Here is a 26,486-nt window from a genome sequence, read left to right on the forward strand (position 1 = left end):
TGTCTCTCTTCCCTCTCCTAGCCCAAGGCGAAGCCGCCGCCGCCGCCGCCGCCTGGAGAAGAGGAGCAGCCCGCTCCGCCCAAAATGGCCCAGTTCAAGCGCCAGAAGCCTCTGCGAGCTGGCAACCCGCAGGGAGCGAGGCCGTTCTCAGGTCAGCTGGCCCGGCGCCTGGGGACGGTTTCTGCAGGCTGGAGCCTGCCTGCCAATGGCCCCGAGGGCTGAGGCGTCGCCCCCTTTTCCTGGGGAACCCGGCGTCAAGTGTTTGATCCGAGTGAGAGCCAGGACTCCTGGCCCCGCCGCTGACTCACTGAAGTGTTATCCACGTTTTATTTATGGATAATAAGGTGGTTTCACAGGGGACTGGTAAAGCTTTTCAGAGCCCTGGTTGAAGGGCAAATTCGTAATATCATGCTATTATTATTAACTCAGTTATTCCTGCATTTCTTTTTGCCACGACTAAAAGCGATAAGTGTAATATTAATATATTTCAGATGTAGCATGCCTTTCATCCCAAAGGAAACCTCATTGCTTCACTAGCTAAATACAGTTACGGAACTCGTAAATCTTCCCTTCTTCTCTGGAATATCACTGAGTTGCTGTAGGTCTAGTGAGGTTTCAAATTTTAGAATCTCTACAGAGAACAGCACTGAAATGCAGCTATCTTTGGGGTGGAGGGCTACAGCCAAGTAGTACACAGCATAATAATGTGTGTACGTATGTGGGGGGCGGGGAAATCAACTTTGGCTTCTCTAAAGACCCTCCCCTCTGCAGTTCCAGTCAGGTACAGTTGGCCTGCTTTGGGTCCCGTCTTAAATTGTTGCATGGATTCTGTGTGTTGGTGGTAATTTAACAAGTTCCACCAGAGAGGTGGGCGGATGAAGAGATTTCTCTGTGGTGTGTGAAGTACTTTGAGACTAATGATTTTTGTGAGTGTCGGAAAACAGTGAACATGGCAGCTTCTTTAATATTCTAATTGGTTTGAAATGTGTTAAATGTCAATTGATCACACACATTACCTAGCATTCAAAAATACAGGTACCCAAGCCCTGATTTTCATGGCCCAAGGCACATAATAAAAGTGGGGCTGAAGCAGAATATTTCTGCAATATTTAAGCTTTCACTTTTGGGCTGTTCAAATAACTTTCCAAGCATGGAAAAATTGTGGTACTGTCTTCCTGAGTCTGCAGGTAGACTGCTCCTGTGCTTTTATAGCTTTGCCAAGCAGCAGAAAGGTGACACTAAGAAGACATTAGCCAGGTTTAACCCTGGGGCTGTGGCAAAACAGGCAAGAATCATGTCCGTTTCATGGGAAATAGGTGAGCACAGATGGACATTGAAGCAATTCTTGTGAGAAGGAGTAGGAAAACTGGGACACCTGGACACAACAGATGTTATTCTCCTGCTTGCCCCCCTGTAATCTGGGCTGGACGAGTTGATTGTTGACACTGAAATGCCCAAAGTCTTTCCATTGAGTAGATCTGATTGGAACTACTATCTGAGTTGATCCCATAAGGTGTCGCTTTCCTGCTGAGCATGGAAGTTTGTACTTCCACTTAGTTTTTGACCTTCTAAGAATTTTCTAGGGATTAAATTTTTCTTTTGGTTTCCCTTCTAGGGACACACCCGACCTCCTTGTTGGGACCTCCACCTGGCCTGTTAAACCCTCCGGTCTCAGCAGATCTTATCCAGAATGCACGGCACCTGCAGGTATGTTGAGGACAATCCTTCCCTCAACCCCAGCTGCTTTGCTGCTTCAGGAAACCTAGAGTTTCTGTCCCCATGCCAATGTATTCTTTAACCCTCCAAGTCCTAAATCACTTCTGAGTTGGTCAGCTTTTCCCCTCATAAGATGTGGGGCTCCTAGTGCACTATCTGATGAGCCACGGCAGACTGGGTTGGAAAGACTTGTGCGCTGTGCATTCATTAGAGAGAGCAGGGCCTCGTAGCTGCTTGACTACAGTATTGTTCGGTCCTGGGGATAGTAGGGGCTGCCCAGGGCTGAGGCTGGCTGTGTGTGTGTGTGTGTGTGAGAGACAGAGAGAGAGGTGATTTGTGCTTGTACATGGAATGTGAGCACAATGACTGTGTGCATGAATATGTATTGTCTGTTGACTGCAGTGTGTAGTGGGGTGCGTGCGCAGGCGGTGACAGAGCGTAGCTTGGCAGCAGTTGTGTGCTCTATGCCATAATGAACCCGCTTGTCCTTTGCCTTGCAGGTGGGTGAGAAGCAGCGAGTCTTCACGGGCATTGTCACCAGCCTGCATGACTACTTTGGGGTGGTGGATGAAGAGGTCTTCTTCCAATTGAGGTAAGGCGAGGGCTGCTCTGTGTGTGTGAGAGTGGGGAAGAGCTCTAGGAGCACTTTAGGACAAGAGTGCTCTTTCCTTTCTGAGTTTCCAAGGGCCTTCGGGAGGGGAGCATTGCTCAGGGGTTAGAACAGAGGGGGACTGAAGTCAGGACGCCTGGGTTCTGGTCTGAAATGATAACAGCAGTGCCTTGTTGCTCTGTGTTTTGCGACAGTGTCGTGAAGGGCCGGTTACCACAGATTGGTGAGAAGGTGCTGGTGAAAGCTGTCTATAATCCAAGCCAATCGGTGCCCTGGAATGCCATGAAAGTCCAGACATTGTCCAATCAGGTATCAGTTAAAGCGCTGGTAGTTCTCTCCATGTGTGGGCTGAAGGAGAATCTTTCCAGGCTCAGAGAACATTTGCCTTGATCTGGCAGCAGTAGCAGTTGCCACATTCCATCTCCGAGGCGGCTGCACCTTAGCTATGGGTGAGGATAATCCCTGTGAGCCTACTCAGGCTGCTTGTTTACCTGCTGCTGTGCTAGGCCCAGCAGCTAGCCTGGTCAGTGAAAGGTTAAACCAGGCTATGCCCTGGTGTTCCCACTGCTGCTTCCTGCCAGGTGAACTCCCTCTCATTCCCTTTGAGGGCCACTCTCCTGTTGAGCCCTTGTTGTGAGGCTCTAGGCTTGAATATTGCATGCCTTTCATTCTGTAGCCCCTCCTGAAGGCCCCCACCCCTCTCCTGCATGTGGCATCCTTAGGACAGAAACAAGGCATCCTGGGAGCCCAACCTCAGCTGCTGTTCCAGCCTCACCGGATCCCTCCTCTGTTTCCCCAGAAACGTGAGTATAATGCGGGGGAGACTTAGAGCACTGGAGCTACAGGGATTCCTGGGATGATCCATCTGTCTTAGTGGCAAGGGTCCTGTGGACATTTTGGTCTCTCCTCTTAGCAAGGACACTTTTGGTCCTGGTGGCATGGGTAAGAAGTCTGGAATAAGCCCCAATCTTCATGAAGCCAGAGGAAAGCTTATGTGCACCAACCAATTCGATTGCCTCCAGACATGGGTTGTGGGAGCCCTGGGATGGCACCTCCTGGAGCGAGGGAGGGGGAAGCCAATGTAGCAATAACAAGCCTTAGTTAGTCCAGATAGGGATTGGCTTTTGGAGCGGCTTAGCAATAAGACTGTTTATTTGTTTCCCCAGCCATGAGCCTCTTCCAGTCATCCCCTTCGCTCCATCTGGGCCACCTTGGGAGATACCCTGGTCGGGGCCCAAAGGGCAGGCAGGACTCAGGCAGATGGTAAGGACTGTGGAAAGTGTGTCCCCTATAAGCTCCAAAGGGAGGGTTTTGGAGGAAGGAGAGAGGTCGCCTGTTAGGGCTGGAAGATGACTATACTTACGGACACTGTGCTGGTTACAGGGACGACTTTGATTCGAAGAAGCGGAAACAGAAAGGCGGCGAACCGTGGGGAGTGAAAAAGCCACGCCATGATCCGCCACAGTACCGGGTCTACTTTGCACGCTATGCTGTGGACAGGTGAGAGCCCACGGGTGCTAATGCAATAGCTCTGATTGCAGTCTAGCTTTCACTCTGCCCCTAACTTACTGCTCTCCCCCATATCCTTGAAGCCGGTAGCAACTGAAAGTCATTACCATCACTAGCTTCTAATGCTCCACTGCCTGAGGCTGTGTGTGTCTGCTGCTAGCCCGAGTTTCTCTCTGCCTGGCTCCAGCCCCTTTTGCGATGCCATGGAAATCCTGAGACGCTACTGCAGCATCCAGTTGCCCCGGGAGTTCTACGATGTCCGCCTGTGCTGGCTGGACACGTTCCCGCTCGCCCAGCCGCTGACCCTGAGGCACCCCAGCCGCATCCTGGTGGCTGACCCTGCAGAGGAGGCGGCGCCGCCCAAGACAGAGGAGGATGTTGTGCCGGAGGACGCGGATCCTGCATTCAGTGCCAAGGTGAGAGATTTCCTGCCCTGGGTGACATAGGGCAGTGGGTATCTGTGCCCGTCTGACCCTGTTGCTGTTCCCCCAGGTGATGCTGCTGTCGTCCCCAGGGCTAGAGGAGTTGTATCGCCATTGCTTATTATATATTGAAGAGCCCAGCGAGCAGAAGGAGAGTCCAGAGCACCCCACAAAGCAAATAAAGGTGAGGCTGCTGTTAATCTGTCGGGAGCAGGAATTCCCTCCTCTACAGAGGCTAATTGGGCTTCTCTTCTCCTTCCCTAGTTCCTGCTGGGGAGGAAAGAGGATGAAGCTGTGCTGATTGGAGGGGAGTGGTCGCCTTCCCTAGATGGCCCCGAGCCGGACTCTGACCCCATGGTTCTGGTTCGCACAGCCATTCGCTGCACCAAGGCCCAGACTGGCCTGGACCTGAGCGCTTGCACGAAGTGGTGAGTGTTCAGGGCTGCAGCCAAAGTGACCGCCATTACCAATGGGTGAGATAATCGGACCAAAAATATACCACTCTAAATGAGTTTTCCTGTGTTGTTCATTCCCTTCAACAGGCAGGATGGAATAGCTGTATAGAACTTTGGGGTGCCTGCTCCGGGTTGGTGGATGGGGTGCTCAGATCCATGTAGATATGGGCTGGAACTTTGGTTTGGCTGATCACATCATGGCTATATATAGAATTCCTGCACTGGGTAACCGTAGCAACTGATTTTACTTTGCTTAAACCTAGTCTCCCATGTGACTTGGTTGGTTAGTAACAGCCGAGGGAAGATGGAGACCTTCTGTCTTTAACATGGTGGGGGAATGGACCCTAGCAGTGATAGGTTTTATTCCCTGTTCCTAAAAGCTGAGCCTCCCCTCCCCTGCTCCAGGTTCCGTTTTGCAGAGTTCAGGTATCTGCGTCGGGGAGACCCATTGCAGAGGGAGACGGCGGTGATCTTCCTGCCGGATGTCTGGAGCTGCATGCCGTCTCTGGAGGAGTGGGAGGCCCTGTGCCAGCAGAAAGCCGAGAAGGCCCCTCTGCCATCCCCCTCGCAGGAGGAGAAAGCTGAGATGGTGAGAGTGGGCTGTCATAAAGCCAAGAGCAATGGTAGTAAAGGTCTTATCATTCAGTCTTGTCAAGATCTCTCTGTAATGCTTTCAAAAAGGATGTGGAGATACCAGAAGCAGCCCCTGACCAGGAAATGGAGGCCAATGCACAGGAAGTAAATGCCACAGATGCTGCTGCTGAACCAGAAGCTCCAACTCCCCCACTTGAACCTGCCATCGTTGCTCACCCGAAACCAGCAATGCAAGGTGGGCAGCCGAGCTGCTCCAACCTCTCGCTCTGCACCCTGCTGGAGTACAGGAGACAGAGGGAAAAGCTTTCATTTGAGGTAGGCTCACCTCTCCCTGGGGGCAGGCACCAGGCCAAGCTGGTGTGTGGTTCCCTGTTCTACTGTGGGTGAGCGGACCAGTTCTGTAGAGTGCTGCACTTAGAATTCTTTCTGTCCTTCTCCCTCCCCAAGGTGGCGGTGATGGCAGAGCTCTTCCAGGAGATGCTGCAGCGGGATTTTGGCTACAGGCTTTACAAGGCGCTGCTGGCTCTGCCCGAGAAGGAAGAGATGACAGAAGCAAAGAACCTGGAGTCAGAGAAGCCAGCTGAGCATGAGAAAGTGCAGGAGGAGGAGGCAGCCAGTGAGCAGGAGCCTGGGCAGGTGTGTCCCCATGCCCATGGGGCCCTCAGCTGAGACTACAGCGAAGTGCTGACTCTCTCTCTCTTTCCTGCCTGTGCGCAGACCCATCAGGAGGAGGCAGAGCAGAAGCCAGCATGCAGTGAAGATCCCCAAGAGGATGAGAAGGCCAAAGTGGAGCCCAAAGACTCAACTGATGAGCTGTGCATGCTGAGCCTAGAGGATGACCTGCTGCTGCTGCGAGACGAGGAGGAGGAGGACTTTGGTAGGTCTGGCGGGCGCACGGCGTGGGTGGCACGTGCGTCCAGTTCCTCCAGTTGGGCTGTGCAGACAACTTGCCTTGCTTGTATCCCCTGTAGGTGTCAAGTTAGAAGATGCAGAGGTGCGATCCATTGCTTCCAACCAGTCAGAGATGGAGTTCTCAGCGCTCCATGACCTGGTCAGTAAGCCACAGGGCTGGGGGAGAACAGGGCTGTCATGAGCTTGGGTTTCAGTGCAGGTCCCTAGCTATGTAGGTATGTGCCTTGTTCCTCAGCAGCCCAAGGAGCTGGACCCAAGTGCTGTGCTGCCCCTGGATGCCCTCTTGGCCTTTATCTACTTCGATTTGAATTTCTGTGGCTACCTGCACAGAAGAGACCTGGAGAAGATCCTCATGACGCTGGGGCTACATCTTTGCAGGGAGCAGGTGCGTACCAGCTGGGGGGGAGGGGAGGAATGCTCCATTGTGAAGGAAGTTGGCACTAACTGGCAGCATGTGCTGTTGACAGGTGAAGCGTCTTGTGAACAGACTGGTGACTCAGTACGTGTGTCAGTATCGGAGCCTGCACTACAGTCGCCAGGACAGCTCTGACCCCATCCCGGAGGAGGGGCTCTTGGGTAAGTATTGGCTACAGGGGCCGTGGCAATAGGTGCCTGGTGGGGGAAATCCCCCCGCCCTAAGTCAGTTGCTCTTGTTTCAGGAAACCTTGCTTTGCTGCCTGCCTCAAACTCTGTGGCTGAGGGTTCTGCCCAGCCCAAGGCAGTGGTGGAGCATGGGGATCTGATCTCCCACAGCGGGACCGTCCTCAACTTGGGAAAGCTGCTGGAGAAAGCAGAGCAGACTGAGAGTAGCCGCCTGTACCTGGAGAGCAAAATCCACACTCTGGAGGTCAAGCTGGGTGAGCCAGAGTGCACTGCTGGGGTGGGGGTGCTAGAGTAGGTCAGGGCCCACCCGGGGGGGGGGAACAGGGTTGAATTTGTTCTCTGCCCACAGAGGATGCCCAGACCAGGTTCTCAGCGACAGAGTCCTCAAACAAGGTGCTGGCTGCTGAGCTGCAGGATGTACAGAAGCAGCTGGCTGATATGGAGGAGCAGGTGAAATCAGCAGAGAGGCAGAAATCCCACTTCCAAAGGCTGCTGCAGGAGAACAAAAAGCGCCTCGTTCCCCTGCAGCTGGAGATCCAGCGGATCATTGAGAAGGTATCAGACTCTCTCCACACACCCCACCCTGAGAGAGTGAGACATGGTAGTTAGTATCTCTTCTCTCAGCTAACACCTTTGCATGGGCAGAAGTGAAGTACTGTGATGATGGGGGGGAGGCATCCTGCTGCTCATGCCTTCTTTCTCTCTTCCAGACTAATAACTGCTTAGAGAAGAAGGAGGAAGAACCAGCATCTAGCAACTGACACCTGTGGATCCCCTGAAGCTATTATAGTGTGCCGAGTCTGTGCCCTGTCATGAGCCTAGACTAAAAATGGCAAGGTCAGTGAGTGAGGGGCTTACATGCTGAGGAAGGAACCAAGAACCCTTTCACTGCCTGAGGGAGGAGACTTGAGCTGGGTTCCCATTATGGGGGAGCCTAACAGTGTTGGACTGCAGCACATGAGACAGCTCCACTCTGACCCATCATCAAACTTTTGAGGTAGGAATTGCTAATTGTCTACAAAGGTGTCTGGTAAGTGATGGCTGTGAGCTCCAAATGAAGGTCTGCCATCTGCACTTAGTATTGAGGTGGTGCTTTAGACAACAAATATGGTAACAACTTGTATTTAATGGGAAAGGTTGAAACCCCCCTCCTTTTTCTTCACTTGTCTGTGGCTATATTTTGTCTTGTCTCTTGTTTTCCTACTGAGATGACTTTTTTTTAAAATCCTGAATAAATAGTTGTGTGCTACAGGAAAAGTTCTGGTGCTTGTCCTGTCTTTGCTCAACAGGAGTAAGCTGGAGCGGACAAGAGGCTCCCCCAGCATAGGTAGGGTGGTCAGTCATCAGCCACAATGGACAGGGCCCGCAGCTCACTCAGCTTGGCTTCATTCTCTTTCTCCCTCTGCTCATCTGTAAGGCCTGGCTCATCAATCTGCTCTGTCAGGTCTCTGAAGATCTTGTGCATTTCAGTGTAGTACACAACCTGGGGAGAGATGGTATCAGCCTTACATTTTAACAATGGCTGCTTACTGGCCAGTTAACCTCAGCCCACCCAAAGGGGGGAGGGGGGGGGGGTTTGTGGTCTCCAGTCAGCTGACTCCCATAGGGAGACATACTTCAGTGGGTGGTACTGAGTCAGGACTGACCACCCCCTCCCTGCAGTGGATCAAGCTTTACTTTATTATCTGCAAGAGGCAGGGTACAATGTTAAACAGCATCCACTAGGGGGCTCCACACTCTAACTAGAGGATCAAGTGATGCCCTATTAATGAAGCTTACCTTACTGAACATTGCGACTGCAAGGAGGAGAGGGAGAGAGCAGACTAGCATTTAAAGCCTCCCTGAAGTGGGTGCATGTGCCCACTGGTGCAGAGAGACTGGGTTTTAAGCATTAGCTGAATATCTACCCTGACCTTAACAAACGATGGCAGGGGCCCCCCCCCGCTCTCTAGAACTTTGAAACCCTGCAAAGATAAATAACCTGGAATACGCCTTTGCCAGTCGGTGAGGATCGGCACAGAAACAGGGACGCTCTCGCCAGCCTGAGTCAGGACTCCTGGGTTCTATTCCTGGCTCAAGCACTGACTCATTACAATTACATTGCCTTGGGCAAGTCACCTCCCTTGTCAGTAACCTTGAGAACTCCCTGTGCTCAGTGGGATGCGAAGCAGGACTGACACCTCACTGCCATCCAAACAGGAATGGAAAAAGCCCTCTCCACATGTCAGCGTCCCAGACGCCTAACGGAGGGTGATCAGTGCCATATCGCAGGTGAATCAGTCTGTGGGCAAGTGGCTTTCGGATATGCAGATCACAAGTTCAAATGCCAGGAAGTACCTACAACATTCCACTTGTGTTGCCTCCCCTCGGCTCGAGGGCCCAGGTATTCAGATCAAAGAGCCACCCAGCCCCACAATCTCACCTGTTTTGGGGGGGCTTTGCTCATTGACTTGAGGGGGATTGTAGGATGGGGCCCTAAATAAACATCACGAATGTTTTGCTCAGGTCCTTCTGCTGAAGCGAAGCACCAGATCTGGGCAACGCTTTGAGGCAGAAAGGGCGCAAAGTTCACTCATGCTGTTCTTCCTGCACGGCATAGAACCAGATCACTATGCTGGTGAGATCAACCGTTCACCGAAATAACGTCTGAAAGAGTCTCCGCTCCAGAGAGAAGCACAAGCTAATGGATGTTGACATGAGGGCAGCCAGCGCAGGGGCAGGTTTCACTATGGGTCTCACCTGAGCACGGATCAGTGATTCAAAGCTGGGCTCGAAGTAGTTGATGCGGCTGCTGTAGAACTTGGGCATCTCCTCCAGAAGCTGCTTGTTTTTGGCTTCAAAGTCCTCCTTCACCGGCCTCAGCTCCTCACGGGCCTGGGAAACGAGAGAGGGGGTTGCTCAGCTGCCTTAAAAATCCCCTTTCCCAAAACAAACCAAGGTATGAATCTCGATAAGGGAACATTCATAAAGAGATTCACAGGTAGGTCACTCAAAGGCAGTAAGGACTCTAACACCACTGTGGCAAGCTCCTTGTATCTGCCACATGCACCAAACATTAAGAGCTTTCCTTAGCCAGTCTCCTCTATGTTGTACTATAAATATGCATCAAAGTTGCTTTTCTGTGAGCAGCAAGGTACAGATGACCTGCTGGGAGACCTAATAAAATAGTTCCTTCTCCTGCCTCACAAAGAGAAATGAACGCTATACGCCGGGGCCCTCGTCCGAAACCAAACAGAGCTCTACAGAGCAAACCCAGAATGCGACACAAGATCCTCTGACTAGCAGCTCTAGGACAATGTTAGCAAGCACCTCACTTGGACATTGGCAGATCTCTCTCGCTGGGATAACTGTGAAAAGTTCTGAAGGACCCTACAGCACACGCCATATTGGGGGCCCATGCCGGTGCCATGACCCCATATTCAGAGAGGAGGCCTCACTTGGCCAGCAAAGCAACTTTGCTATGCTGCTGGAAGTAAAGGTGAGTAGGGGAGACGCCAAGTTGAGCTAAAGCTTGGCTGTCGGACCTGCTAGCGCCGCTGGGCTGATGCCGAGACTCTGATGGTCTTTGGTCTGCCCTCGGGGTTTTCTCCCTAACCTTGTGCCCTCTCCTGTCTTTGCACTTTGCCTGTGACCTTCAGTTTGGAGAGTCCTATTGGCGATCTTTAAACAGAAGCGTGGGGAGAAAGGGAAATGTCTCTGAGAAGGGGTGGAAAAGGGCAGGGAGGGGGTGGGTGCTGAAACATGAGACAAGTTCAAGTCTGCCACTTAATCCTGGTGCAATTCCAAAGGGCGGGGGTGGGGGCTAGCAGTGAGATTCCACATGCTGGTCCTGCTCTGGCAGTATCTAATCCTATGGACAGATTGGTGTTAAGACAGGTTCCGGGGCCTTTGTTGGGAAAGCACGCTAGAGATATGGAGCAGGCATGACTTAAAGGCCCAATGTATATTTCAGGCCGGATGGAAATACCTTATGAGGGTATGCTAACTCCCTACCAAATATCTGGATCTCTCTTGAATAGCCTGGCTTCTGGTCCTCCCCAGCAGCAGCAGCAGCTCTGGCTATCCCAGGTGTCCAAGCTCAGACTTTTGATTATTTATTTCAGATTTTCATGGGGAAAAAATTAGATCACACCAGAAGTTCATTAGGCAAAAAATAAAACCGACTTAATCACCAGGACAAAAGAACTCCCATTTTTCCAGCCATAGCTTTAGTCACTGAGGCTGAGCAGCATAAGCTGCTTACTATGAAGTCTGAATTCTCTTTTGTTAATGCTGATAGGGCTGTTCTTTAACACAATACTTAATTTGGCGGGGAAAGTGATCAAAACGGTGTGTTCTTTGACTCTGATGAAGGCGACTATTCCTTAGAGGTTTCAAGCGAATGTTTTGTAGCAATGACAGATTTGGCCGGGAATGCTGGTGAAGATTTAGTAAAAACAAAACCTAAACCCCAACAATTTTGCTCGAATTTCAGAAAGACGTAAGAATTTGGTGACGGTTCATGTTAACCAGCTATTGCAATTTTGTGAGACCTAAGCTTTGTACCAGGTGGCAAAGGTGTAGAATTTTATGATTGTTTTTTATAGCTGTTTAGGCAAATTCTGAAGTTCGGGGGAGTGCTGTCTCCTAACGTGCTCTTACAGTTATCTCCAGTTCTTGTGGGCTTTAGTTTGGAGAGGACGTTCTGTTTGGTCTTAGACTGAGTGCTCTTAATTTACCTAGATTTACCCAGCATTGCGCATGTCAATTTAATTTTGAAAAAATAACGGCACCTTGCCCCAAAACACTGAATAAATGATACTGAAGGACAAAAGATCATTCAGTCCATTTCCCTGCTGAGGTAGGGTTGTACCCAAGTGTACGTTTCCAAGGGATTTCCCAGGTCTAGTTTTAAATGTCCCAAGCAATGGCGTTCCGATCATTTCCCTTGCGAGTCTATTCCATAGCTTAATAGATCTTCGATGCCTAGATTGTCTCTGTCTTAATTTCATCACGCTATGCCCACATACGCCAGGGAAATTGTACTGTGCCACCCTGCATGCAAGCCTGCACACAAGGGGTGCCCTAACATTCTCTCCAGAGCTTTTCAACCCCAGCAGTAAGCGCCCGTCTCCCAGCTCTGTACCTGGTGTAGCTTGGCAAGGATGGGGCCGGTCTTCTCCTTTTCTTCGTATTTTTCCACCTTGGACTGCAGCCGCTTGTAGTCTTGCAGAGTCTGCTCACGTCTCTTCACTGCCATGTTCAGACTGGGGAACACGCTGCTGAACCTGCAGGGGTTCAAAGAATAAACCCCCCATGAATGCTGTGGCCTAGCTGGACTCATCTTAGGGACATATCTGCTTGGCCAAACTCCCAGCTAAGAGCGTGTTAATGCAAGGTGCTCAGGCAGAATTCTGAATGATACTAGGAGTGGGCGTTAGCACCTGTCCTCAGATTACTGGTAGGGCAGAGGCAGGGGTAGGACAAGTGCTCTTAAGGCCCGATCCAACCCCCAATGACTTTAATAGGAATCGAATCAGGTCCATAATCGGCACGAGTCTTTCCATGCAACAAGACACGAGATTACACTACAGACCATATTTATCCTTTTGGAGCTTCCAGCAGATGCATCATGGGTCCTATGCCTTTACGTCGAAAATGTATTTCACATTAACAGCCTGCAAACATCTGAAAGATGCAGATATTAAGTGGGGAGAGGAATTCTATGGGGAGTTGCAAGGGGGTCTGACTAGAAGTAAGGGAACAGTATTGGACAAATGGAAATGTAGGCTGAATATCAGTAAGCATTTCTTAACAGGGAAAGCTACAAGGTCTGGCATAGCCTCCCTAGGAATGGGGTGGAAGCCCCAGAGCTCAGGATATTTAAAATTAGACAGGGAAAAATGCCAGGATGGAACATTTTTGCTCTGGCCGCTGGAGTGGGTACAAACTAATTTCTATGACGCTATGAAAGATATAGGGGAAGGAGAAAGATAAGAGCTGCTGGCCCTGCAACACGTAGCTGTCCCTTCTCTCGTCGACTGGAAACTGGGCTCTCCTTAGCCAAGAGACTGCTATTAACTCAGCCCAAGAAGGGAGAGCCCTAAGACTAAGGGAGGCAGAGACAGCCCTCAGCATTTCCCTGGGGGAAGAGAAAAGCATGAACAAAGGCCTGGGACCACAAAGGAGCTAGTCCTGAGGGATCCCAGTGGCCCTGGCCCTGCCTTGCAGTTTCTCCACTGCTTGGAAAGATTATATGAGCCACATGTTGCTCTTAAACCAGGGCTTGGGATCATTAGCCAGTCTTCCTGGGACACAAGCACTAGTTCATGACTGAGAAGGAGGAGGGTTGCCAAGACAAAAAGAGGAACAGGAAAGAAAACAGAGGGAATGCAGAAAGCATTCTTTTCTCTCTCCTGACTTGTGCTGGCTAGCACTCAGGGCACAATCCTGTGAGGCACTGAGCATCTCCAGTGATACCACGGGAGTGAAACATCTTGCAGGATTAGGCTGCAATTGATGAAACAGAAAGAAACCCCGATCACCTCTTTTTGCATGTGGAAGAGCTCCATTTTGCTATTTCCTAAGGTGAATAATTTGCTCACACCTATCCCACTTCCTGCACAGAGCATGGAAGAACAACGGGGGTTGTCTAGGTGCTCAATACTCACCAAAACATTGGTTGTGAAAAAGATATTCCCGGCAGCTTTCGTGGCATTTCCCACTAGAGTGAGCGTGATGCAATCCACACTCCCAACACCCTCTCATCCCTCTGAGTCCTTTCGCTAACATGAACCCTGCACTGTGGGGATTTAAAGACACACCACTCCTTTTACTGGGCTGATCTTACTCTTTAATTACTTTCCCTTTCAGAGAGGGACACGGTCAAGTTAGTTTAGATCCAGAATTTAGAATCTGTTAATCAAAACAAGGAGTGAAACCAAACCTAGTCCAAATAGAAATGTATTTATTATAAACTTCCATGGGCATTGTGAGACTGAGCTAACTAGTGTTTGTAAAATGCCATATTTATCCTCTTGGAGCTTCAAGCAGATGCATCATGGGTGGAGGGTGCTACTAAAAGGGAAAGTTCATAGAATATCAGGGTTGGAAGGGACCTCAAGAGGTCATCTAGTCCAACCCCCTGCTCAAAGCAGGACCAATCCCCAACTAAATTATCCCAGCCAGGGCTTTGTCAAGCCTGACCTTAAAAACTTCTAAGGAAGGAGATTCCACCACCTCCCTAGGTGACGCATTCCAGTGCTTCACCACCCTCCTAGTGAAAAGGTTTTTCCTAATATCCACTGTCATCTGCCACCACTGAGAACAGTCTAGCTCCATCCTCTGTGGAACCCCCTTTCAGGTAGTTGAAAGCAGTTATCAAATCCCCCCTCATTCTTCTCTTCCGCAGACTAAACAATCCCAGTTCCCTCAGCCTCTCCTCATAAGTCATGTGTTCCAGTCCCCTAATCATTTTTGTTGCCCTCCACTGGACGTTTTCCAATTCTTTCACATCCTTCTTGTAGCGTGGGGCCCCAAACTGGACACGGTACTCCAGATGAGGCCTCACCAATGTCGAATAGAGGGGAACGATCACGTCCCTCAATCTGCTGGCAATGCCCCTACCTATACATCCCAAAATGCCATTGGCCTTCTTGGCAACAAGGGCACACTGTTGACTCATATCCAGCTTCTCGTCCACTGTAACCCCTAGGTCCTTTTCTGCAGAACTGCTGCCGAGTCATTCGGTCCCTAGTCTCTAGCGGTGCATGGGATTCTTCCGTCCTAAGTGCAGGATTGTGCACTTGTCCTTGTTGAACCTCATCAGATTTCTTTTGGCCCAATCCTCTAATTTGTCTAGGTCCCTCTGTATCCTATCCCTACCCTCCAGCGTATCTACTTCTCCTCCCAGTTTAGTGTCACCTGCAAACTTGCTGAGGGTGCAATCCACACCATCCTCCAGCTCATTAATGAAGGTATTGAACACCACTGGCCCCAGGACCGACTCTTGGGGCACTCCTCTTGATACCGACTGCCAACTAGACACGGAGCCATTGTTCGCTACCCGTTGAGCCCGACAATCTAGCCAGCTTTCTGTCCACCTTATCGTCCATTCATCCAGCCCGTACTTCTTTAACTTGCTGGCAAGAATACTGTGGGAGACCGTGTCAAAAGCTTTGCTAAAGTCAAGGAATAACATGTCCGCTGCTTTCCCCTCATCCACAGAGCCAGTTATCTCGTCATAGAAGGCAATTAGATTAGTCAAGCATGACTTGCCCTTGGTAAATCCATGCTGACTGTTCCTGATCACTTTCCTCTCCTCTAAGTGCTTCAGAATTAATTTCTTGAGGACCTGCTCCATGATTTTTCCAAGGACTGAGGTGAGGCTGACTGGCCTGTAGTTCCCCGGATCCTCCTCCTTCCCCTTTTTAAAGATGGGCACTACATTAGCCTTTTTCCAGTCTTCCGGGACCTCCCCCGATCACCATGAGTTTTCAAAGATAACGGCCAATGGCTCTGCAATCACATTTATTTTGTTCATATAAATTAGGCAGTTGCCTGCAGTAACAAGGAAGTGGATCCAAGAATGCCCTTTCCAGTCTTATGTTCCCATGTCAGGGTTTTGGGTTTTTTTATTTAAAGATACACCAACTATTTAAAATCTAGTCCATTTCACACACCTCATTAGAAGTAGTTAAGAGGCCCCACACTTGTCTCCGAGCCCTCCTGCGGAGACTGGTGATTTTACAGTCACATTTTTGTATTTTTTAAAATATTTTTTCTCTCCTGTTCCTGCTGTGTTACAGAGCCACACAACACCGTGGGAAGCTGGCTGTCTACACAAGGGGGGAAATAAAGAAACTGACCCCTACACAAGTCCTGTTCTACGCATAAAGCACACAAACTGACAGAGGAGAGAAAAATACTATTCCCCCACTCATCTTATTAATTTCTAATCACCCGAGGTGTTATTTGCAACAACACCAGCTTCAAACAACAACGTTCAGACAGATGGGAAAGTTTTAAGTGGACGGTGGCTCTTTAAATATTGTCCTGCATAGTTATGAACCCAATGACAACAATCTTGTGTTAGTGCCTGAGAATTAAAAAGGGACGGTGACTTGCTGTGAAACTAGCCTGTCTAGTTTCACTGTCCTGACCAAGTGAGTTGCAAAACATAAGGAAATAGCAGTGAGAGGAAGTAAATGAGACTGTGAACATTTTTCAGGATTAATAATCTACAGTATTCATATAAGGCAAGGGAGCGTTTAACTCTGAATTTACCTTATCAATGTCTCTTTAACACTGAGTTCCAGCTAACGCAGTGCACCGTCTCTCTTATCGTTACCACATTTGTTCTGTGCAAAGTTAGAACCGGGTTTACCTCTCACATATAACCGATCAAATTCTAAGTATTTTGTGAACCTGACCTCCTCTACAGTCCATCCAAAATGTTACTGCCACAACCATCTCTCTAGCCCATTGCTTCACCATGACACGTCCTCTGTGTGAGGCACTTGGCTGGATCAACAATGTACTGAAGAGCAAAATCACACATCTTGCTGTCAAGGTTTTATCTCACACAGCCCCTGCCTACCACTTGCACTTTCTCGCCTTTCATATTCCCTCCTGCTTTTACCAATGATACCGATCTCGGGATCCTCCTCCCACAGCTGACTCCTCACCTCCCTCCATGCTCCCCCTTATATTTGGCACCCCCCCTCCCTGAGTCTGTTGGCCAAGCCATGTCACTTGCACCATTTAAATCCCTCCTGAAGGCTCACTTCTGCTCCCTCACCTAGGCCAAGTAAGGGGAAATAAATAGAATCATTGGCACTGCCAGGCTGTGCCTAAGCCTTATGGAGTTGCTTCATCTTTGGATCACTGTCACCTTTCTCCTTCCTCACCTCCTTCCACTTATAGCCCTCACTCTACCCAAAACCATAGGTGTCATTTGACTTCTATATTTAGGGGGTCAGCTCCAGTCAGGCCAATGTGGTTGTGCATTTGGGGGGAGGAGGAATTTCGTGCCTGCCCAACGCTTGTAGGTTTTTTGGGGGGGGGCGGCAACACTCCCCTGTCCCTCCCCAAACTATGCCCGTGCCCAAAAACCTCTCTTACTTCTGCTCATCAGTGCCAGTCCACATGTAATCTAATATCAGCCACCTTTGGGTCAGCTGACAGCAGAGTTAAGGAGATCTCCTCCTACACTCGGAGACATCCCTTGCTTTTCATCTGTCCCCTTGGCTGCTTTCACCATTGGAGAGAGGCAGTGAGGGTTATTAGTCTGGGAGTCACTGTTGTAATCCTGGCTCTAACACTCATTCCCTCTGACAAGTCACAACTGCCCCGTCTCAGCTTTCCCCATCTGTAAGATAAGGGTAATAATTCAGATCTCCGGTTTTAGGCTACACTTGATGAAATCTCTCTGAAGCAATAGCACAAAATGGGTTTTTATAATGTAGACACATACACAAACACCCAACAGGTTCCAAGTTTGAGGCATTGAAAACTGCTGATGGGTCCCCAAAAGCCGTGTTTTGTAAAGCAATCTGACGGTGAAAAGCACTATGCAAAGGCTAACTACAACCTGGGTAGAAAGCTGAAGTCGCCCCACCCTGCCCCCGTCCCTCTCCTCTTGTCACAGACTGTCCGGAAGTGCTGCTAAGCAAGAGCCTTAGTCACTGTAAGTCCCACCAGCAGCACACCCAGGATGGGAGCTCTGTGCCCCAGACTGAAGGGGTAGTAGGACTATGCTATCAAAATCCATACCGCCCATAGCCATGGAGCCAGGTGCCAACAATTATGCAGGCGACAGGAATATTCATATTAGCACCAATGTTTTGTGAATTAAGAAATGTCTGAATGAATATTTAAGTATGAAACCAACAGAGTATATTGCTGAAAGTGACAGAAGAGGCAGCCAACTAGGAGATGGAGGAAAGACCCACAGGTGACCATATTAAGCTGGTTTACAGAACTGAAATGAAGCTTTGTGGTAAAAATGAAACCACCCTCCCTCCTCACTAACTGTCAGTGGACTTCAATCATGCACACAAATGACTGCCTATCAGAGAACTTGCTCCTATGAAACTGGCCACTGTACCTCCACAGTGCCCTGGATAACTTGCTGTTCATGAACTATATGGTCAGTTTTACAGGCTAAAACCAACAAATCCGTCATGAAAACAGCTTCAATAGTACTGCAACATTTATCCTTCTGTTATGTCTTTCTTACAGGTGAGCACATTTTATACCCACCTGTACTGAAATACCTATGATCAACAAGGGGTAACAGAGCAAAAAGGAAAATCCCAATTTATGAATTTAATTGTGTTTGATATATTTAGATACATGAACTACGTCGAAGGATTCAGCCGTGGAAACAGAAGCCAGGCTTGCTTTGCAGCACTGACCACTTCGCTCTGTGCATGTTTAATATTATTTATTTTTACCGGGGCTGCACTCAATATGTGCTACGTGCTGAGCAAACACATAGGGAGACAAAGGCCTTGCTCTGAAGCACTTACAGTCTAAAAAAGACAAAGTCCAGAAGCGTTGGGGCACAGGATACAAGGACCATTAGTGTTTAATATTCCCTGCTCAGACGGCGAAATACCAGCTGGTGTTACCATGATCCCGATCGCTAGGTATAACTCAAAAATAGACATAGATGTATAGTGGGTTAGTGCAGGGGACGCAGTGCGCCTTTCATATCTAACTATGTGCCCACCTGATTACGCTTCCCACTCTGCCCAAGAGTCCACGGGGTGACACAGACTATCACAAACCACAGTCACTGCAAAGCCGCTGTTCCAGGGCTCACAAGTGCCCACAATGTCACCAGCAAGACAACCGCTAATCAGAACAGCAGCCTACAGAGACCACCCATAAGGACAGACCCTCGGGCCTTACGTTATCCTGCCCTGCAAACACCAAAGGCAACTGTGCCTTTTATTGGTGATTCTTTGCATCCACCATCCCTTTATCTCATTAAGGAAATGGGGCTGGGGCATTAATAACCTTGCATCGCCCTGTGCAACCTGAAAAAGTCATCAGCGAGCCCAAGGTCACTCTTCCATCCAGCTGGTCACATGCAGATCAGATGCTGCTACTCTGAGATTGCTTTTTATAGTCAGTTTCACACAGGGTTTGCCATTATATTTAAATGTCGTATCAGCTAACAGAGTGGCTCCCACTGGGACTGGCTGCAGAGGCCCTGCATTTCGTGGGCATGGGGGAAATATTTAAATATTTAGCTGCTATGTAGATAAGTCAAGAAACACATGTATTAAAAGGGCTGGATAAATAGGAATCTGAATGAACACAAGAGATCTGCACAGAGGGAATGTATAAACCGTCATGCCCTTCCCATATTAAAGGCCCCGTGTACTCTGTGGCAGGATGGCCATGAATTCGGTGGCTTTTTGGTGCACCAGCCTGCAAATTCTGCAGTAGCTTCACTCAAATTACATGGTCGCTATTTAAAATGAATTCGAGATGAAAAGGAATCAGACAATCAGTACAGTGACCCCTGTTTTTATTGGGATATTACAATTTAATTTATTTTAGGATCCTGAAGGAGGCAAGGGCCAGATGGCGCAGGAGGATGGTAACGGACCATGGGAGCCTTTCAGCTCCGAGTCACAACTTCAACTCCCGACCAGGCCAGATGTTATTGAAAGTTGTGACCATCCGATGGCTCAGGGGTGGCCTCTGTGCTATTAGTTTGGTGGGTCCCAGTCACGTTGCCAGCAGACGGGTCTACAGCGCAAAGCCCACATTGCCACTGATTGCCTCCCGCTTGGTAGTCTCAGCAGAAATGCCAGGACTGACTGGGCCGGGGGATGGAATTCCCCTCTCCCCAGGTCCACACTGAAGCACTGCTGTGGGGAAAGCTCACACTCCAGCTGCCTTTTGCTGTACTTGTATGTGGCTAGACAGAAGCCTTCAGTCTCCAGTAGCATTTGGCCCCAGCGCTGTGTTCACATGCACACACTTGTGGCTTTTTTTTAAATACCCTGACCACGTTTAAGGCAGTCATTGTCTTAAAGAGGAAAACAGCCTTGACATAACCACTCACTCTTCTGTGGCATCGCTGCTTACATACACCCAAGATATGTGCACGCTATGAACCGAATACATGGTGAGCTCGGAACGGACGGCCAGAAGATGGAATGCAGTCACTTGTCAGTGACAAAGGACTTTACAGAGCACAGCCATCAATTTGCAGCATTTCTCTAGAAAAGCAACAGAGGCTAGTGGTGTGAGCAGAGGGCTGGAGTCCAGACGCTCTCAAGTTCTAAGCGCATCACTGATACTGACTCTTTCTGTGGCCTCAGGTAATTCACTTATCCTTCAAGACTCCTCTCTGCCATGATGCCTGCAAAACCCAGCCGGTTGGTCATGGCTAGGCAGGTGACAAGCTGTGATTGTCGCTCCTCCTCGCTTTCTTTCCTTTTCCTCCCTACCTCCACCCTCAACTATAATCCATGCAACTAACACAGCTGAGCCAATTCTACATCATATTCAATTGCCGTGTAAGTTGCATCCCTATTCTCTGGCTGTTGGGGTCTTTACATTGTCGGCACAATGGGGCCTCAGTCCCATCGGAAGCCTTTGGGTGCTACCACAATATAAATATTGCTACCACCTATAAGAATATCTGTGCCTTACTTTCCTCACCTGTCATGTTGGAATGACTCCTGGGTGGAGTTTGGAGGATTCATGTCAGAAACATACTTTGAAAATGTACAGAGTTATGACAGCATTACACATTACCCTTTCAGTAGGCTCCTCAACATGGTTTATGGATAATGCTCAAAGATGTGTGTTTAACAAGGGCTCTCTCCACCACGACCCATTGGGCTTAGTACTAGGATAGCACTTTACACCTTGAAAGCACTGCACAAGACATCAACTAATTAGCATGTAACCATTCACATCCGATGAACCCACTAAAGCAGAAAATACTCATTTGGCTCTGAAACGTGGCGTGCGAGATCTCAGACAAGGACCTGCGACAATGTTGCCATTTGCTTGAAGGTAGATCTGTTTTTAAAACAAGGTGGCTTAAATTTTTGCGCTGAATATCTTGGATTTAACAAAGTTAGATTCTGTCGCCCACAATGGAGGGGCATCATGCTTCAGAGTGCTTTAATAAAATAGCTCCAGCACAGAGACTGAAGAGGCAGCTACTCTGTAGGCACGGCAACTTCTGTCTCATCAGGACTTTTAGTGCATGGGTTATTATATACTGTATTTTGGGGTGCTGGGGTTATTGGACTCCGCAAGCTGCCATCATCATAGTGCATCATGCCAGCTCCAGACAATCATGACAAACTGCAGATTCAAGCTCCTGAATCAAAAGAACAGAACTCTATATTCAAACAACATGGAAAGGGATGAGCCCTCAAAACCAAGGATGTCCAGGGTTAAAGCTGGGATGCCGTGGTTTGATGCTCCACGCCCCTGAGGTTTAAAATATCTTACTCAATGCTGACGTTTCAGCGTTAACTTTCAGTTTCCCGGGGTAGGTGTTATGGGCTTAAATCAGACCCTGAGAGCTTTTTTATGAAAGGCTATCCAGCAAACTGAGGATCAATGAGATCTGCACCCACTTACACGACAGCTGAATTTTTCCATAGTGCATTAATAATCATCAGTAAACTATTAACAGAAATGATAGTTTTTGGAAGTTTGTCATAGTGTCTGAGGATATCCTGGGATGCCACCGCATTGTCTCCGTTGTTAGGAGTTCTCTCATTTCAGGTCTGATCCTGAGGAGTTCTGAGCACCCACAGACACGATCAAGTTGTGATTGCTCAGGACCTCGCAGGAACAGCCCTTACTGCTCTGTGCATTCTCACAGGTAGGTAGCGAGGCACATGGTTTAATTTTATATTGCAAGGGTAATCAGGTAAAAAAGGCAACATGCGCCTTCACTGGGCTGGGGCTGGATCGGGTTGAGGAAACAATTCTCCTGCCATCAGATCCTGTTGGCTCTAGATGGAACATTCCTATGGAAATTCTCTCATTACGACAGGACTTCTAGACTTACACTGAAAGGTATGGCACATGCTACGTATTTTCCCTCCCAATTAAGGTTGTCCCTAATTTTTCTCCTTCTTTACTGGAGTGAACTGCATGTGGAAGCAGGCTCTCAAGCCAAATGCCTGGGTGGTATGAAGCACAGATGAAAGATATGGCTCTTGTTATTGCAGTGGGGTAAGGCACAGGACAGTGAGCCAGGAGACCTGAGTTTTGTTCCCAGCTTTGCTACTGAATCATTATGGGCTTCGAGTAAGTCCCATAACCTCTCTCTGCCTCAGTTTCCCACCTCTACGAGACTCACGATACCTACTTTGCAAAGTGCTTTGAGATCAACAGATGACAACTATTGTAGACGTGTTCCGTACTCGTCATAAATCCAATACCATTATTTCTCCACATACACATGTCACTGTACAGGGGAAAGATGTTTTGACAGCCACAAACACTTAAAAAAACCCCAAGGATTCTAGCATGAGCCATTTAAAAAAAAAACTTGGTGAAATAATGAAGCCGACTAAGTGGGTCTCACTTCGGTGGGTATGTTGCTGAAAACAGGTAGCAGAGGGGAGACTCAGCTGAGATTTTAGAGAAGTCTCTAGCTCACCCCGGCTTCCCAGGGCTGCAGAATCCTGCTTATAGAGTAAGCTGCCATTGCTTTCTGTCACCTCTTAGGAAATGTGGTTGTGGGGGATTCCTGAAAAGAATAGGTGAGGGTAGATAGATAGGAATAACTAAAAGAAAATACAAATAATAGTCGCCCTACCTCTGGGGGAAAAATGTACCAGTGAAACTCCTTTTAGGATGACATTTTAGCCTCAGAAAAAAAATCCAGACTTTAGAAGATTCTCTGAATTATAAATAATGTTGCCACTTCATTTCTATGCTGTAGCCTCCCGTCAGCTTCCCATAATTAAAGGATGGGGATTGAGAGACACTACCACGGAAGATAAAAGCACCATCAGAATTCCCACCACTGCCGGATTCATTAGCTAGTCAACCTAGCTGACAAGTCTGTTACTTGAAAATTGCAGACTTCTCTCCCTCTCTGGTTGTGACATGGGGACTGCAACAGATATCCGTTAGCGCCAGGGCTCTGCACGCCTGGAGTTAAAGCGCTAATAGGAGGGGAGGAGACTGTGCTGGCCTGTATGCATACAGGTGCACATCAGCTGGGCGGTGTCTTGATGGCTGGAAGGAATCGTGTGTGCAGAGCGGATCCGCTGCAAGGGGAAAAGGGATGTTCACAGGACACACGGGAAGAAGCAAGCGGTTATCTCGAAGCTCAAGACAGCAGACGAGTAGTAGAGAGGGCCAAAGTCTGTTCCCTCTGTCGATCTCTCAGCAAGTTATAACCATTCAGATGATCATCAGCACCAAGGCCAGCTAGCAATCTGCCTTCTCCCTCCTAAATGCCTCCTCTTTCTCCGTCTCCCCTTCCCATGTCCATGCAGACGCTTATACCTTCTCGGAGACAGTACAGGCTACTAGATGAAGCGTGAGACAGGGGAAAACAAGACACCTTGGTTCTATTCCTAGCTCTTCCACTGACTTGCTGAGTGGCCTTTGGCAAGTCACAGCTCTTCTCTGCCTATTTCTCCTGTCGCAGGCAGGTTGTGGGGATTAACATTGGTTCAGTGCTTTGAAAATGCAAAGTGCTGTGTAAGTGCTAAGTATTGTCATTATCTTCTACAACAAACGACCTCCTCCTCTTTATTCAAATCCCTCCTTAAAACACACTCCCTCCTGAAAAGCATTTTAGTGATGAACCTTCAGAGTGATCTGCAGCACTCTCACACTGCATCCTCAAGCTGCACAGCATGTGTATCTCAATGCTACTGTCTGTGTCTGATGCAGATTGTAAGAGATCTGGGGAGAGGGGGCCCAATTCTGCTCTCAGTGTAAATTCAGAGTCACCCGACGGAGGTCAGTGGCGAGATCCAGGATTGACACCAGTGATAGCTGAGATCCGAACCTGGTGGGATGTTTTTATGTTTGCACAGCATCGAGCATGCTGATGGCCTGCAATAAAAAAAGAACGATCCTCACTGATCCTCAATGGGCAATCTGAAGGCGTTGGGGAAAGGAAAGGGGAATGAGGAAGAAAAGAAGGTTACAAGGGAAAGGAAGGACAGGAATCAGGAGGAGAGAAAACAGTAACTAAGCATGGAAAGGAGAAGGACAAACCTGGGAGTAAGAAAAAAACGGGAAGGAAGTTGAAAGACCGAGGGAGGGATGGCTCAGAGCTAGGCCAAAGCACTTGGGCTATGTTCAGGAATGCCTGTCATTCCACACTCTGTGCCCACACGTCCGTTGTGGGCCCATCCACCCACCAGGAATGGGAAATTAAAACCATCCCTTCCGACTACAGCAAAATGCAACAGAAAAATAAGACGACAGTTCAAACTGGAGAGAGCTGAGGATTAAGGCTAAGAGCCCCGAGATGAGGGAGGATGCACCGGGGGGCGAGGCAGCCATGTGGCTTGCTTTGTGTATGAAATCCTCATTAGAGGCCTGTAAGGACATGAAAGCGGCTTTTCCTGTTTCCGGTCCCCAGCACCCCCAGGGGACCCTTACGGCTGGTTATCTGCTTTCACTGTCAGAGAAGGAAGTGCAGATTGAGGCTGTACACTAACGGCAGGGTTTTATGTGGTCACAGGGGAAAAAGGAGATCACACAGCATGTGTGCAGGCAAGCTCGGGAGGCAGAGATGAAGCAGTGCAGCTGCTATTTGCGGGGACTCAGGCCAGCTGATCAGGAGAGGCATGGGCTTTGCTCTGATGGCGCAATTCCTCCAGACGGTGGACCCCTGCGCTAAGGATAGGCCGCAGGGATTTTAGACGCTCACTCCCGTTTTTTCAGCCCTTATGGAAACCGGTCAAGGGACTCACTTGCATGCCGATGTAATTTAGTTTATACATCAATCTGCAGTGGGAGGCATTCCACTTATGGGAATTTGAGTTCTTCTGACATTAAGACCAAGCACAAACTGGCCACACATGGAGGTAGCATCACCTGCACCCCCTTTGCCAAAGCACCTTAGGCGTGGCCTGCCTTACTCCCTGATATTCTAGTTCTGGCCCCTCCCTACACGGCTCTGGGAATGCACCTCCCTCCTACCTGGCAGCCCCCCTGCTATTCCAGCCCAGGGGCCCACACAGCCCAATCCTGACCTGCAGCCTTTTCTATTACTCTAGTCCTGCCCTCATCCCTAGCTCTGCCAATTCACCGCAGTCCTGGGACCAGTACAGATTCTAACAGCCCTTTAGTCCTGAACTGCAGCTTTTCTCGAGTCTCAGGGCAGAGAGCCGACTGTGCCAAGCTCCTTCATATTCTGGCCACCATATAACTCATGCAAGACTAGTAAGCGCATGCCCCAGCAACTGTTTTGGAGGAGAGTTCACCGGGATCCCCTCATTCTACTCAGTATTTGGGTGACGTTCTTTTCCCTGCCAAGGAAGGCTGGATGCAGCTCCCTTTGACCATTTGAAAACACTTTTTCTATCATCTGGGAAACAAACTGCACAGCAATAGAAGCTGTTTATAGCCACTGCTGGTATGGGATCTCTGGATCCCTTCACACCAGTGTGGTACAAACCACATGGCTGACCCATTCACTATGACAGCAGAATCCTGATTCTCCAAACCACCTGGGTAACAGCAATTATTATTGTTATTTACTTGCAGTTGCATCTACAACATGAGGGGCACCTGTCAGACATACAGGAAAGGGAAGGCCGCTGCCCCAAAGAGCCCACAGTCTAAGACAAACAGACAAGTAGACTGATGTCAGGGATAGGGAATATTTGTGCTAAGATAAGGGCGAGTTTGACAGATTGGGAATTTAGGCTCTGAGGGAAGCCCTCATTAAGCTTGGGCTACACGCAGGTAGCTTGACAAACAGGGTGGTTCAAATCATCAGTCTGTTAAATCAAGATCCCCTTGCAATTAACGTCAGATCGGAACCCACAGCTCCAAACGCGAAAGACATTAAAGTCAATGAATCTTCAAACCGCATGGCTTATTTAAACTGTTTCCTGCCCTAAATACTGACACATAGGATGTAATATCAACATGAAAGTACACAGTCCATCAGCAACCCCAAGTCCAGCCAACGCACTTCAGCCCTCACCCAAGGGACAAGAGGAGCCCAGCCAGGCTGACGAACTGGAAGCTACAGAGTGCAGTAAAAAGCATCTGTTTTTTCACTGAGCTGATCTGGTGTGAATTTACACAAGCAGCTCCCAAGTGAAGCCCTGACCTCTCCAGCCATCCGATCTCTTTGCCCAACCCACACCTTAAACCATGTCATATTCTAGCTAGAGCTTTGCTAACTCAGTGAAATTAAATGAGTGATTTCCAGCTATGAGTTTGTTACAGTTTCAAAAGGAAGAGAAGACTGCATGATCCCAACTTTGCCATAAGCAGGGAGATCTGGATGATAGAATCACCCCTTGAGATGGTTACTCTTAATGTAGCTGATAGAAACCTCATATCGCTGGACTACAGAATGGAGATTTTATGACACATGTGCCTCTGATTACAATATATTACCATTAATATAATGCCTTCTTTCTACTTATCTGTGTCTTTGGCTAATAAACTATAGAAGACCACCAGTGAAGAAGTAATAAA

At 48.8% G+C, this 26,486-nt stretch overlaps 2 protein-coding genes across 9 annotated transcripts in view; one reads left to right on the top strand and one right to left on the bottom strand.

Moving 5' to 3' along the window:
- Positions 1–26,486, top strand: part of CCAR2 (cell cycle and apoptosis regulator 2) — a 32,236-nt gene that overhangs the window by 318 nt on the left and 5,432 nt on the right. For 3 of the 7 annotated variants that reach the window (XR_012156295.2, XR_012156296.2, XR_012156293.2), the window contains exons 2-21: positions 22–151; positions 1,616–1,707; positions 2,217–2,308; positions 2,521–2,635; positions 3,003–3,129; positions 3,493–3,589; positions 3,710–3,826; positions 4,023–4,251; positions 4,328–4,441; positions 4,522–4,685; positions 5,118–5,301; positions 5,394–5,621; positions 5,754–5,942; positions 6,024–6,183; positions 6,278–6,357; positions 6,454–6,603; positions 6,686–6,794; positions 6,878–7,075; positions 7,171–7,376; positions 7,532–7,818. Coding sequence is in view for 2 of the 7 variants with exons in the window: in XM_073325111.2 (XP_073181212.1) it covers positions 85–151; positions 1,616–1,707; positions 2,217–2,308; positions 2,521–2,635; positions 3,003–3,129; positions 3,493–3,589; positions 3,710–3,826; positions 4,023–4,251; positions 4,328–4,441; positions 4,522–4,685; positions 5,118–5,301; positions 5,394–5,621; positions 5,754–5,942; positions 6,024–6,183; positions 6,278–6,357; positions 6,454–6,603; positions 6,686–6,794; positions 6,878–7,075; positions 7,171–7,376; positions 7,532–7,582 (2,769 nt within the window). In the remaining 5 variants the exon portion in view is untranslated. Of the gene's footprint in view, positions 1–21; positions 152–1,615; positions 1,708–2,216; positions 2,309–2,520; positions 2,636–3,002; positions 3,130–3,492; positions 3,590–3,709; positions 3,827–4,022; positions 4,252–4,327; positions 4,442–4,521; positions 4,686–5,117; positions 5,302–5,393; positions 5,622–5,753; positions 5,943–6,023; positions 6,184–6,277; positions 6,358–6,453; positions 6,604–6,685; positions 6,795–6,877; positions 7,076–7,170; positions 7,377–7,531; positions 8,082–15,607; positions 16,082–19,373; positions 19,534–26,486 lie in introns of those variants that run through there. The other 4 variants (XR_012156297.2, XR_013635065.1, XM_073325111.2 and 1 more) reach the window with 4 other exon arrangements.
- BIN3 (bridging integrator 3) overlaps positions 7,928–26,486 on the bottom strand; it is a 56,200-nt gene continuing 37,641 nt past the window's right edge. For both annotated transcript variants that reach the window (XM_073325115.2, XM_073325117.2), the window contains 3 exons: positions 11,947–12,088; positions 9,561–9,695; positions 7,928–8,304 (listed from right to left, as the gene is read on the bottom strand). In XM_073325115.2, coding sequence (XP_073181216.1) covers positions 8,158–8,304; positions 9,561–9,695; positions 11,947–12,088 — 424 coding nt within the window. In that variant the 3' untranslated portion in view covers positions 7,928–8,157. The remainder of the gene's footprint in view (positions 8,305–9,560; positions 9,696–11,946; positions 12,089–26,486) is intronic.

This window comes from Lepidochelys kempii, chromosome 26, assembly GCF_965140285.1.
Source record: "Lepidochelys kempii isolate rLepKem1 chromosome 26, rLepKem1.hap1, whole genome shotgun sequence".
Taxonomy (NCBI): Eukaryota; Metazoa; Chordata; order Testudines; family Cheloniidae; genus Lepidochelys; species Lepidochelys kempii.